The sequence below is a fragment of the Etheostoma spectabile genome, chromosome 3, assembly GCF_008692095.1.
Source record: "Etheostoma spectabile isolate EspeVRDwgs_2016 chromosome 3, UIUC_Espe_1.0, whole genome shotgun sequence".
NCBI lineage: Eukaryota > Metazoa > Chordata > Actinopteri > Perciformes > Percidae > Etheostoma > Etheostoma spectabile.
In genome coordinates, this window is record NC_045735.1 from 5,986,235 (window position 1) to 5,998,410 (window position 12,176).

At 39.7% G+C, this 12,176-nt stretch overlaps 1 protein-coding gene across 1 annotated transcript in view; it reads left to right on the forward strand.

Moving 5' to 3' along the window:
- The window catches only part of farsb (phenylalanyl-tRNA synthetase subunit beta), a 15,863-nt gene that overhangs the window by 845 nt on the left and 2,842 nt on the right, over nucleotides 1-12,176 (forward strand). The window contains exons 3-16 of the mRNA XM_032504871.1: nucleotides 665-819; nucleotides 1,383-1,455; nucleotides 1,604-1,719; nucleotides 2,386-2,536; nucleotides 2,620-2,728; nucleotides 2,987-3,057; nucleotides 3,163-3,224; nucleotides 3,763-3,814; nucleotides 3,941-4,002; nucleotides 5,115-5,322; nucleotides 5,432-5,512; nucleotides 5,859-5,951; nucleotides 6,647-6,764; nucleotides 7,604-7,756. Of these exons, the coding sequence (XP_032360762.1) occupies nucleotides 665-819; nucleotides 1,383-1,455; nucleotides 1,604-1,719; nucleotides 2,386-2,536; nucleotides 2,620-2,728; nucleotides 2,987-3,057; nucleotides 3,163-3,224; nucleotides 3,763-3,814; nucleotides 3,941-4,002; nucleotides 5,115-5,322; nucleotides 5,432-5,512; nucleotides 5,859-5,951; nucleotides 6,647-6,764; nucleotides 7,604-7,756 (1,504 nt within the window). The remainder of the gene's footprint in view (nucleotides 1-664; nucleotides 820-1,382; nucleotides 1,456-1,603; nucleotides 1,720-2,385; nucleotides 2,537-2,619; nucleotides 2,729-2,986; nucleotides 3,058-3,162; nucleotides 3,225-3,762; nucleotides 3,815-3,940; nucleotides 4,003-5,114; nucleotides 5,323-5,431; nucleotides 5,513-5,858; nucleotides 5,952-6,646; nucleotides 6,765-7,603; nucleotides 7,757-12,176) is intronic.

Below are 12,176 nucleotides of genomic sequence, written 5' to 3' on the forward strand. Positions count from 1 at the left end.
ACTAGGTCGGTCTCACAGGCACTTATCCCAGTTCCCCCATACAAAACAACTTTGGTCAGAAATCTTTTTTTTTTTTATACATATACCAAGATTTGGAATGACATTCCGTATCACATCAGAACACTATCATCCATCACATATTTCAGAAAGGCATACAAACAGCTCCTTCTTAACAGTTACACTTGCACACATTAATACATTTGTTTATGTAATATCCAAGCCTTGTTTGCACTGTCCGTATTTGTTCAGCTCAGTTGATGTTTTGTATAAATGTCTTTGTCCTTATGTAACTGTATTGTGGTTTTCAGTTGTCGAAATCTATTTCTCTATATCGATGTCTTGTATTAATGTTTGTCCTGACGTGCTGTAACCCTGTTTTATGTTTCTGCAGAACAGGAACCTGCTGAAAACCAGTTTTTAAACTGAGTCAGGCCCGTTTTTATATTGTAATGTAATGTTTCTTTTTCTAACTTTCCTGTATAATAAATATATGAAATGAAATGAAAAAAACAATAGACCCTTCTCACGATGTACAGTTTTACTTTTTTGTCAAAAAACAAAGTCTAAATGTCCAACGTGAGCAACGTCGGCTTCTACATTTGTGTCGAAAAGATCCACTGAGCTATGAGGTGTACCAGTGAACTTGGTTCTGACCCCATTCTAGACCTCAGAGAGGGAGATAATCAGCCGAGAGCAGGGTGACTCCAAGGCATCAGGAGCATCTGACGTCATTCTGTACAAGATTGATGTTCCAGCTAACCGCTATGACCTGCTGTGTCTGGAGGGGCTGGTCCGTGGACTGCAGGTCTTCAAGAATAAGTGAGTGTTGTCCAGTAATGCTAGAATTGGCATTCTGCTGTGGTTGCTACAATCTAAGTGAAGGAGGATTGAAATTGCATGACAAGGTTGACCAACCTAAAGCATACTTCAGCGCTCCGGCATTTCCAAAGTAAGGAGGTTGGATGTGTTGAGGAGTAAAATGTATGATTATGTTTTGTTCAGGGCTGCAGGATATGAGGAAAATATCTTATTGCAATTATTTTGACCAATATTGTGATTGCGATATGATTCCCCATATTGAATGGAATTATCGTTTTTTGTACCATTATTCTCATTTTCATTGAAAAATATTACAATTAAAATGATTTTAATGGGATTTTTGTGAGGATTTAGTCGGTTGGATACGATTTGTAGGCTGGGACGTCTCTGCAGCACCACAATACAATAAATAGAAAATATGAAAATATTCAGAATGGTTTGACACATATTTTGCCTTAAACTAATATTGCTCCCCCCCCAAAAAAAAAAAAGAATGTGTTTTTGGTTGTATGAGGCTTGCTCAAATACAAGGCACTTCTACAGATATTGTATTTTTCTTGCAGGTTGGAGGCACCTCGCTACAGACGTGTAAGCCCAGTCAGCGGGGAACCTCAGAAGCTGTTTATTACCAAGGAGGTGGGTGGTAAAATTCAGAATTTTTAAATGGCAAACAAGCAGTTTATGGCCTGAAGATGCCATTAGTTTGGTTTATAAATTAAATAAATGTATGTATTACCATGGTAACTATAGTTTGTTAACTTACTAAAATATTTGTTCTGTACAGACGGTGGCAGTGCGACCCCATGCTGTGGCAGCAGTGTTGAGGAACATCACCTTTACACAGGAGCGCTATGACAGCTTCATCGAGCTGCAGGATAAACTCCACCAAAACATCTGCAGGTCAGATTAGCAGTTACACAAAGTACACCTGCAAACCTGCACCAAAAAGATGCTACAACGTCCTGTTTTTTTTTTTTTTTGTGGACAACTTGTTTTTGCAGTGTTGCATGGGTGGCAGCATGCAGCCAGGAGTTATCCACAAAAAGTGTTGGCAGAGAAACAGCAAAAGATTAAAAGAACTGAAGAATGCAAAATAATAATAATAAAAAAATTATGACCAGGAACGGAGGAACGCCTTATTGACATCAGACATGAAAAAAATAAAGTATAATTAAAATTAAATGCACAAGCCAGCTAATGTTTAGCATATTTGCTAAAAAAAAAGTATTATCAAAAAAGTTGCAGACTAGTTTTCTGTTGATTGTTTCAGTTCTACAATAACTTTTTAGCATCTGTTTCATTCATTCAATCAAGTAGGGTTATATTTTACTATTTAAAGGACAATGCTTGTGTCATTTAATTCTTTTATTTTCAAAATATTTCTTGAAAAGAACTAAAGCAACTATGAACGTATCCCACTGAAGTATATTTTGTGTAGTTGAAGCCTGATATTGCTTTTGCCTTCATGCCATTGAAAGCTATTGTTACCTATGAAACTAAGGAAAAAAACATGAGATAGTTCTAGTGGTCCGTTTGGTGACATATTCTATAACTATGTTCATGCAGGAAGAGGAGTCTGGTGGCCATCGGGACCCATGACCTGGACACCATCTGCGGTCCTTTCACATACACAGCCAAGCCTCCTGGAGACATCAGCTTTAAACCCCTGAACCAGACTAAAGAATACACTGCCACCCAGCTCATGAGCCTCTACAAGGTGAACAGATAATTGGCTAGTTAGTAGAGCAGTTTGTCTTTTTGGGTGGCGCTAACCTGCCTTTGTTCTATTGACTCATACAGACAGACAGCCACCTGAAGCATTACCTTCACATTATTGAAGACAAGCCTGTATACCCCATCATCTACGACAGCAATGGCATTGTCCTGTCCATGCCTCCCATCATCAATGGTGAGTACTGTCTTGTTCTTCAGTTCTGGCTGTGTTTTCTGTTTCTGTTACGCAAAGAGCTCTGACATATTATTGTAGTAGTATTGCAGACATTTTTGTTGTCATTACTTAGAATTCCTCATGGGGGTGACAGAAACCAGGCACTATAGCTTTAACCAGCCAACCATGAGCTAAAATTTTAAAAGACAAAGTAAAATATATATATATATTATAAATATATAATCTAGTCTTATATGATTAATCTTTTTTTTTTCCCAGGTGACCATTCAAAAATCACCCTAACGACCAAGAATGTTTTTATTGAGTGCACAGCCACAGACCTGACCAAGGTACGACTGAGAGGAGAACAGAGAAATCTCATGAACATGTTGTTCTGTCAATGTTATCATGGATACAGATTTCAACTTATTCTCTTCTTCTCTTTTTTCCTCCAGGCAAAGATCGTGTTGGACATGATGGTGACCATGTTCAGCGAGTATTGTTCACAGCCTTTCACGTAAGTCACATATCTGGCTCAGATACTAGCTTGTCGACGGACAAGAACAACACCATTTTGGAGGTGGAACAAGATGAATTCCCCTGGTTATTGTGAAACACTTGCTTAGAGGCAGAAAATGGTGATGTTGCTCATTTAAAATGTTTTTGTTTCATCTTCCAGATTTAAATTGCTCATTTACAAAAACGTCCTGTTTGCATTGTCTCCGTAAAAACAGCCCTGCTGTGACCAATTCAAGTGAATTAGCTAACATGAACATAAAGTAAAGTGTCCATGTCCATGTGATGGCACTTCTTTGTGCAATATTTGCAAGTGTTACCTTTTTTTAACCCTGAATAACAATAATTACTTAAAACCTAAAGTCTCTCTTATAGAGGCTTTATGTCATATGATTTATGTTAGAGATACTGATGTTTTCTCTTCATATTAGATAATGTAAATATACCCAGTGCCATCATAAAAGATAAATAAATGACTAAATGACTAAAGTGTAAGAGGATTACAGTGACAGTGATATTTTCTTCTGTTGCTCTTTCAGGGTGGAGGAGGCTGAGGTGGTGTACCCAGACGGCAAGACCTACAAATACCCAGTACTGTATTCACTACATCCGTCTTGTGCTGTTTCCTTAATATTTTCTTTCAAATTTTTTTATGTGACATGAATTTCTTCTTTAGTCTCCTAATTATCTGGTTTTCTTTCCTCGTCTGTACTTTAGGAGCTGGCTTACAGGAAGGAGACGTTGTCTAGTGAGTTCATCAACCGAAAAGTTGGCATTAAGTGAGTTGTATGGAGCTACTCTGTATAATAGTACAAGATCAAAGTAAAATATATGGAAAGTGCAGGTAAATGTCTAAGATGTTGTGTTGTCCCAAGTTTTGCATCAAAATGCAAATCAACAGACTGGCCAATTTGAGTTGGGTCACCTGTACTATCTGACACAATCTGAAACAGCAGCCCTGCAACAAATCCGTTGCAACATGAGTAGGACAAAATGTTAGAAACACCTCAATATCAGCATCCCTGTTAACTAAAGCCTCATATATGGCCACATTGTTCATACCTCTCTGAGACATTGCCAACAAATATAAACTTCTCAGATTATAGTATTTGTGGGGCTGTAGTGTTGGATTGCATTATTACATTGGGCCTCATGCAAGTGTCCCAAGACTGATTCGGCAAACTCTCCGTAGCTTGTTGTAAATCAATCATCTCAACCTGATGAATGCCACTTGTTCATGAGGAGATTAGAGAACATATATATAATTTGCACAATTGACAGATATGATCATTTTCACAATTGACAGCCCTAAATAGCTATATACAACTGCCTGTTCCATTCTGTTTGGGGGTAACTTTCATTCACAGAAATTACACCCAAAAGTAAAAAAAGAATTTCACAACATAAAGTTTTCAAGTCCTGCTTTCAGAAATCAGCAGAAAAAACACAACAGATATATTAGTGTGAGATTAGTATCATGGGACCCAAAACAATACAAACAGTTCTCACCATTCTAATAAGGCTGTAATCTTAGTGCCATTCTAATCCAAGGAAAAATGTGGTTAGCGCTGTAGAAATAGAAGTTTATTTTTACTTTCACATGCCCCAGTAACTAGTGTTATAAGCTAATTAGGGTTAAGTTAATTAGGGTGTTAGCATAAAAACTTACCCCAGAGAACGATCAACTCGGTACCCAAGTGTTATTAATCCCTAGGTTCATTTTGTGCTCGAATTGTACTTTAAGGCATCAAACACTCCACTGTGGATAGACTTAGGCAGACAATCTGTACATAACTCAAACGACTGGTCTGCACCAAAATTATTATTTTGTTAGCGTCTTAATAAGTCCTACTTTTTAATGAGCAATGTTTGTTTTGTGTCCTCCTGACAGTGAATCAACTGAGAAAATCGCCCAGCTGCTGACCAAAATGTGTCTGCGCTCCCAGGCCACAGGGGTTGGTGATGAGATCGAGGTTGAGATCCCGCCCACACGGTCAGACGTCATCCACGCCTGTGACATTGTGGAGGACGCCGCCATGGCCTACGGATTCAACAACGTCCCCCACACCACACCACGCACCTACACCGTAGCCAACCAGGTGCCTGGGTTTACTTCTGCATGTTTGATGTGTGTGTAACCAAATATCATTGTATTTCATCAAACATGCTGTGTGTTCTTACGTATTTACTTACTGTATATGTTCATAGTTTCCACTGAATAAACTGACAGAGCTGTTGAGACAAGACCTGGCAGCTGCTGGATTCACGGAGGCCCTCAACTTTGCCCTAGTAAGAGAAAGCACAAAGACACACATCTTTTGAGGGAAGAAATAACAGTCTTCCTCTTATAAATGAAAAGCTGAATTCATAAGAAGGCTCAAGGGTTTTGTTGCTACAGCCTTATTTGGTCTGTTATGACCATATGAGCTTATAGTGGCTAATGTTAGCTAGTATTTGCAAATTTTGGGTAAATGTTGCTGTACAACAACTTTATGACTGTGATACATATGTGTGACTATTATAGTGCGGTTAGCTAAACAGTAGCATTTAGCATTATCCCACAACCATCACCTTTAGCCAAAAAGTTGCATTGTCTTGCCTCCATAAAGGAATTTGTCCCTCTTTCTCCCTGTAGTGTTCTGAAGAAGATGTAGCAGACAAGCTTGGAAAAAAGATCTCAGAGACACGGGCGGTTCATATCTCCAACCCCAAGACAGCTGAGTTCCAGGTAAATCAGAATATAACATGAAATTGTGTAATTAAATCTACAATGCTTTAATGCATTGGACCTCTGCAGCATTGTTTGAAAACAAGAAAATGGATACTATTTATAGATTTAGAGTCATTTTCTAGCCTTAAAGGAAAAAACATGCAGTTAGATCATGTGGGCTCATGTTAATCCGCAAGGCCTTTATCTGAATTTGTCATGAGACAAGAGAATAAATGTTAATTTTAAGGCCTGTGCTGTCCCCTTTGGCTCCAAAATCTATTTGCAGTTGTGCAGAAGAAGATGAGTGCAGTTTCACATTTGTGTATTTAATATTCATATTGCATATACTTAGGTAAAGTTTTAATATATTCTGTGTGCTTCGTGCACACTTTAAGGTAGTTCTGTGCCATCTGAAAAATCACCTTGCTAACTAATTTCAGTAATTTGAGAGTTGCAATATTTCTTTTCTGCAAACACATAAAGAAAACATGTTGACATTACGTCAAGAAAATTAAAAAAAAAAAAATTATTGATAATTTTTTCTTAGTAAAATTTGTATTAAAGGAAAGTATTAATTTAATAACATAGACAATGGTGCAGGGATTTAAAAAACTAAAAAAAGTAAAAACCATAAACTGTGGTGTTCTTTGTCCAGAAGTGGGCACTCTTGTCCTAGCTATGCATCCAGCGTCACCACTGTTTGTCACCACTAGGTGGCGCGCACCACCTTGTTGCCAGGCCTCCTGAAAACCATCGCGGCCAACAGGAAGATGCCCCTTCCTCTCAAACTGTTTGAGATATCTGACGTGGTGCTGAAGGATGAGACCAAAGGTAGGCGTCTGCATGTGTGAAGTGAAGGGGAGAAAATCATTTTGTCTTAGATAACACATACACACTGTACATAACACACCATTAAAACTGTTGAAACCCTGTTGCTCTCAACAGCTCTGTCAGTTTATTCAGTGGAAACTATGAACATATAGAGTAAATACATGAGAACACACAGCATGCTTGATGAAATACTATATTTGGTCGCACAAGCATCAACATGCAGCAGTAAACCCAGGCACCTGGTTGGCTACGGGGTAGGTGTGTCGCGTGGGGGACGTTGTTAAGTCTGTAGGCCATGGTGGCATCCACCATGATGTCACAGGCGGAGATGAGGTCTGACTGTGTGGGCGGGATCTCAACCTCGATCTCATCACAACACCTGTAGCCTGGGAGGTGATAGCTGATAGTTTTGGACAGATGCTGATAATAGCTGGTCAAGATGTAGTATAACAATATTATCAATAAGTACCCAGTAAATTCTTCACATCTAGACAATTTTTAGATAATAGGATGCTAAAAGTCTGTTGGTTACTTGCGTGATATGATTAATATGATTTAAATGTATACACTTGTTAGAAATCTGAATAAGTTGTCTTATTATGATCAATTTGAGTAAAGAGTTTACCATAGACAACCACTGTAGTCTTGATTGCTACTTACTTGCTACTTACACACTTGTGTGTGTGTGTGTGTGTGTGTGTGTGTGTGTGTGTGTGTGTGTAAAAACAATGTTAGCTTGATATATTAGTAAGTCATTGTTATAGCCCTTTTCTCAATGTCCTTATCACCCCCCCCCCCCCCCCCCCCCCCCCCCCCCCCCCCCCCATCCCACCAACCAGATGTTGGGGCGAGGAACAGCCGGCGTTTCTGTGCTGTTTACTACAACAAGAGTCCGGGCTTTGAGGTGATCCATGGCCTGCTGGACCGAACCATGGAACTGCTGGAGGTGAGGTCGGCCTGCGGGGACGGCTACCACATCCAGGCTGCAGAGGGTAAGAAGCCTTGAAAGGGAGGGGGTTGAAAACCAACAATCTATTTGAATATAGTGGTCGCTTTGGTGGTAAATATCTTTAAAATACAAGGAGGAGAAAATCCCATGGATTTTAACCCCTGTGATTAAGACCATGTTTAGTTACCTGCCAAGCCGGTGAAGAAATAAACCAGTGTTATGTGAATTAATTCTGTGACTAGCAGCAACTGCATTGTTGTTTTTTACCAGGGTGTTGTGTACCCTGTTTTTTTAAGATTATTGTTTGGGCAGTTTTAGGTCTTTTATTTGTATGGGACAGCTTAAACTTGAAAGGGGGGGAGATGACAGGCAGCAAAGGGCCGCAGGTCGGAGTTGAACCCGTGGCGGCGAGGAGTAAACCTTTATATATGGGCACCCAACGTGTACCCATGATTGAGAGGGTACAATTTCCATGGCAATAACTTGCAATATTTTGCTGTTAGTTTCGAAGAGAAAACAATAATATTGATAACAGTGGCAGAGACGTGGGCTAACAATATCAATGCATACTTTTATAATCATAATTTATAATCATAATACTGGGTTTTGATGAAACAGTTCTGATGCACTTAAAAAGGGTGATTTAATGTGGCTTTAAACTGCTGAATCACTTTTCTGGTTTCATCTGCTTCATTGTATTGTAGCTAGAGCTAGACAGATCAATCTGACAATATTAGCTTATTGCAGATATATCGTATCGCTGTATATGTCAGCTGAAAAGTAAGAAATTGCAGTACAGGAATGCAAAGCTAGTTTTGAGATCTTTCACATTTGTTCACCAGAGAATAACACATTGATATCGGACAACATATCTTTAGCTTCCAAATATCAATACAACATCAGCCTATGAAATTGTTACAGTATTTTAATGATTATGTTTTTCTATATTTAAATAAATGGTTGGCTGTTTCTCTCCTGACACATTTATTGCTCAACATATTTTGATTAGAAAGTTGAGCAAATTTGAGAATGGATAAGTTTGACAATCCAGCATGGTTAATAAGATGATGTTTACTTTGGTCTGATCTACCCAGGCGAAGGAGAAATGATTGTCCAAATGTTTGGAAATTTTTTACACTGAAACCGTGAACTTCGATTAAATTAAAACACCACCAGACTTTTTACACATCATTGTAATGAACCAAAAACACTTGGTCACAGCTCCATGGATGTTTTTAGACAGAATAATTCAAATGAAAAAGTTGTGTGCACAGTCATCCTTCTCTTCTCTGGTCTCATCTGATGCTGTCTGGCATTGTCTGTTTTTCTGTGCAACTGACACAAGCTAAAACTAAACGGATATGACTTATAGTCAAAACTTCTGATGCTGGTAGATGTCACTTGTGCGTTCTATCTGGTAAATAATAATAATTATTAATAATAATAAATTGAATTTATATAGCGCTTATCCCCTCTGAACCACAATTCCCTCATTTCCATTTAATTTATCTTCTCTTCTATCAAAATCCCCAATCGCGTCACCTGACCTTAATATATCAAGATAATGCTGCTCAGGGATAGATACCAAATAGCAGTGATGTACAATGTTCTGTCATCGCTTCGCTCAATAGAAATTAAAGGTGTCACTCATGGTTCATGGGTTGTGGGCCAAGAACTAATTTCAGACAACTTCGCTGTGTCTCTAATGATGTAATGCATTAGAGTAAGAGTGCAAATTTGTTCTCTCTGAAGTGTCATTATGAGTGAGATGGCTAGGTCAGTCATGTTGCATCCTCACTCAAAGTCTTTGAGACCTTTGATGAGCTTCATTCCGAAAGGCTATTTTTTTTTTCATTAATGGAGGAAAAATTCCTGTACACTGTAGAGTCCAAGTTGATTTTACATTAACCAGTGGTGACATGTGACTGGCACAATAATACTTGAAATGAAGTTGTGTTTAAACGACTTGGGCAGTTGGGTTTCCTCTTTCTGATGTATCTGTTCCTGCAAGATTAGTAATCAGAAAGGTTTGACTTAAGGGTCTGACGCACTGCACAGGCCAATCTGCGTGCATTTTCCCAGTGAGACTCTCATACAACATTTGAGTTTTGTGTTCCTCGCTCAGTCCTTCCACTTTCTCACTCCACCCTATCTACCTCTCCACCCATCTCATTTCGCCCTCTCCCCTTGGCTTGCATGCTCCAAGGTCACACTGCAGCATATTGTTTCTGTTGGCCCATTCAGACTACAAATCAATGGGCTCAAGTATCAGCGAATGAGAGCAGTGAGGAGAAGGGAAGGCTGACAGGGGAGCGGATATGAGATGAGACCGGAGAAGAGGCTGGGGAGGCTTAAGCAAGAAAGGGTATGAAAGCATGTAAAGTCTGCAGTGAGGTAGAGTGCATAGGAGTCACGTCACCCACTGCAGTGCTGAGCAGCAAGACTGAGACTGGCACATACAACACCCACCAACGGGTGCTGTAGACTGTCCTGACTGACTCATACACGCACGCGTGCACACACACACGCACACACACGCACTACTGGACACTCACTCCCACTCAGTCTGTCTTCTCTGCTATTTTTTTTCCCCACACTTGATGCACCATTAGCCCAATTCCCATAGGTCAGCGTGTCCTTAACCCCATTACAAGGTCCTGACCCAGTCTAGGAGCTCACCTGTCACAGACACGCACCCTCAGGATGTGCCGATCAGCAGGGTAAAACTACGGCCAACTCCCCATCACTCCCACAACATAGAGAGCGAGGGGCTGAGGGAATACATGTAGCTGAGTTTCCTCCACTCAGCAGAGGGAAAAAGGATAAAATAGTGAGTCAGGGGAATAGAAGTGGAGGAAGAAACCACTTAAGAGGCAGATGCCTGTGTTTCACTCAACAACTGTGTCCAATGCAAAGTCTTGGCCCATACTCTCTTCATCAGGAAAGCGCTCATGTGACTCTTTCTTTGTTTATGAATTGACCTCAGTGTTCAGCTTATATGTATTTTTGAAGATTATTATTACTATTTGATTTGTTTATTTAAATCTGCAATAATAATCTTTTTTGGTCACTTGGGCAGCAGAAACAAGCTGCAAACACAACATTCACATGTCGTCACCTTTTAAGTTGAAATGGAATACTTGCTCATTTATACATCCAGCAGTTGCAGAGAAACAATATCATTCAGTGTAGAAAAAAGGAAATCCAAGGCACTGTTCTTCAAAATCATTTATATAATTTCTATATTATATAATATAAAGGAAGGAGCGTAATGTTATCGTAACCAACAATTGATGACCGTAGGATGCCCAGGTAGCACAGTTGATAGATCAATTAATGATCAATTAAAGTCACTGATACTGGTTTTCAATTTAGGTGTGTAAGCAGGTCCTTCATGCAAGATGAGACCTCCATTTTACTGCAGGTTTTTCTTGCTTCAGTAAGAACCTGTGTGAACTTTATGTCCAGTTGTCTGAAATAGTCATAAATCCTATGGCAAAATGTTGGCAACATCAGCCAGTTATATTGGTTATCTAATGCAACTGTCAAATTCTCCTTTCTGCTGAGAGCTTTGTTGAAAGTTGGAGGAGAGTGGGTGGAAAGTGGCCTGGCTCAAGTGTAGGATTTTCATTGACTGATTGGTTATTTAAGATGTACCAGAGCTATTTATATAGTTGCCATGGCATCCTGCTCATTGTACAAGTAGATGACGTGTGAACCGACGCAAGCACTTTCCACTGATTTAATACACCCAACAGACACAGAACAGGCGACCAAAATAAAAGACGTTTGAAAGTACAATCCATGTCTTTGGTAAGCCTTCATCAATAGTGATGAGTATATATCTAAGCAGTGGGCTCTGGAACCCATTAGCAAGGCAGCGTGGGAAGAAGCAGTGCACTATGGGAGAATGCCATGTCTCTGTGTGTGGGGCTGTTGTCACGGCAACCCCTGCATCTTGTTAAATGTCTGACAAGTCCGTCTGTCTCTTTGGCATGTTGGTGTTTTTGAACAAAGTGATACTTTCAGATTGACTGTACATACTAACCATCAGATTTTGAGGAGAAATGTGTGTATCAAAGTGACCGAGACAGAAAATCTAATTATGATCAAGTGCTAGTGACCAGTGCTAGTTAGTGTCTGTTAGCTCACAGGGCTCTAGGGTACAACGAACATTTTTCCTAGGTCGCACCAGTGCGCCCAATGTCCTCACATCCGTTGCTTTTCCACAAACGAAGCAATGTTGTTACAGCATATCAATATGATTTAATTTTGCGTTACATGACCCATGCCTGTGTTGGTATCTCTCCTCTACTTGCCTCTTACTCTCCGCGCAGCCCCGCCCCCATTTACTCACACACGGCTCCCAGCCACACTGAGAGACACAGCGATGGTCCACACTTCTAACATATGTCCACAGTTTTAATTGTTATTAACACAGCTGTATATTGTTAAGCATGAGA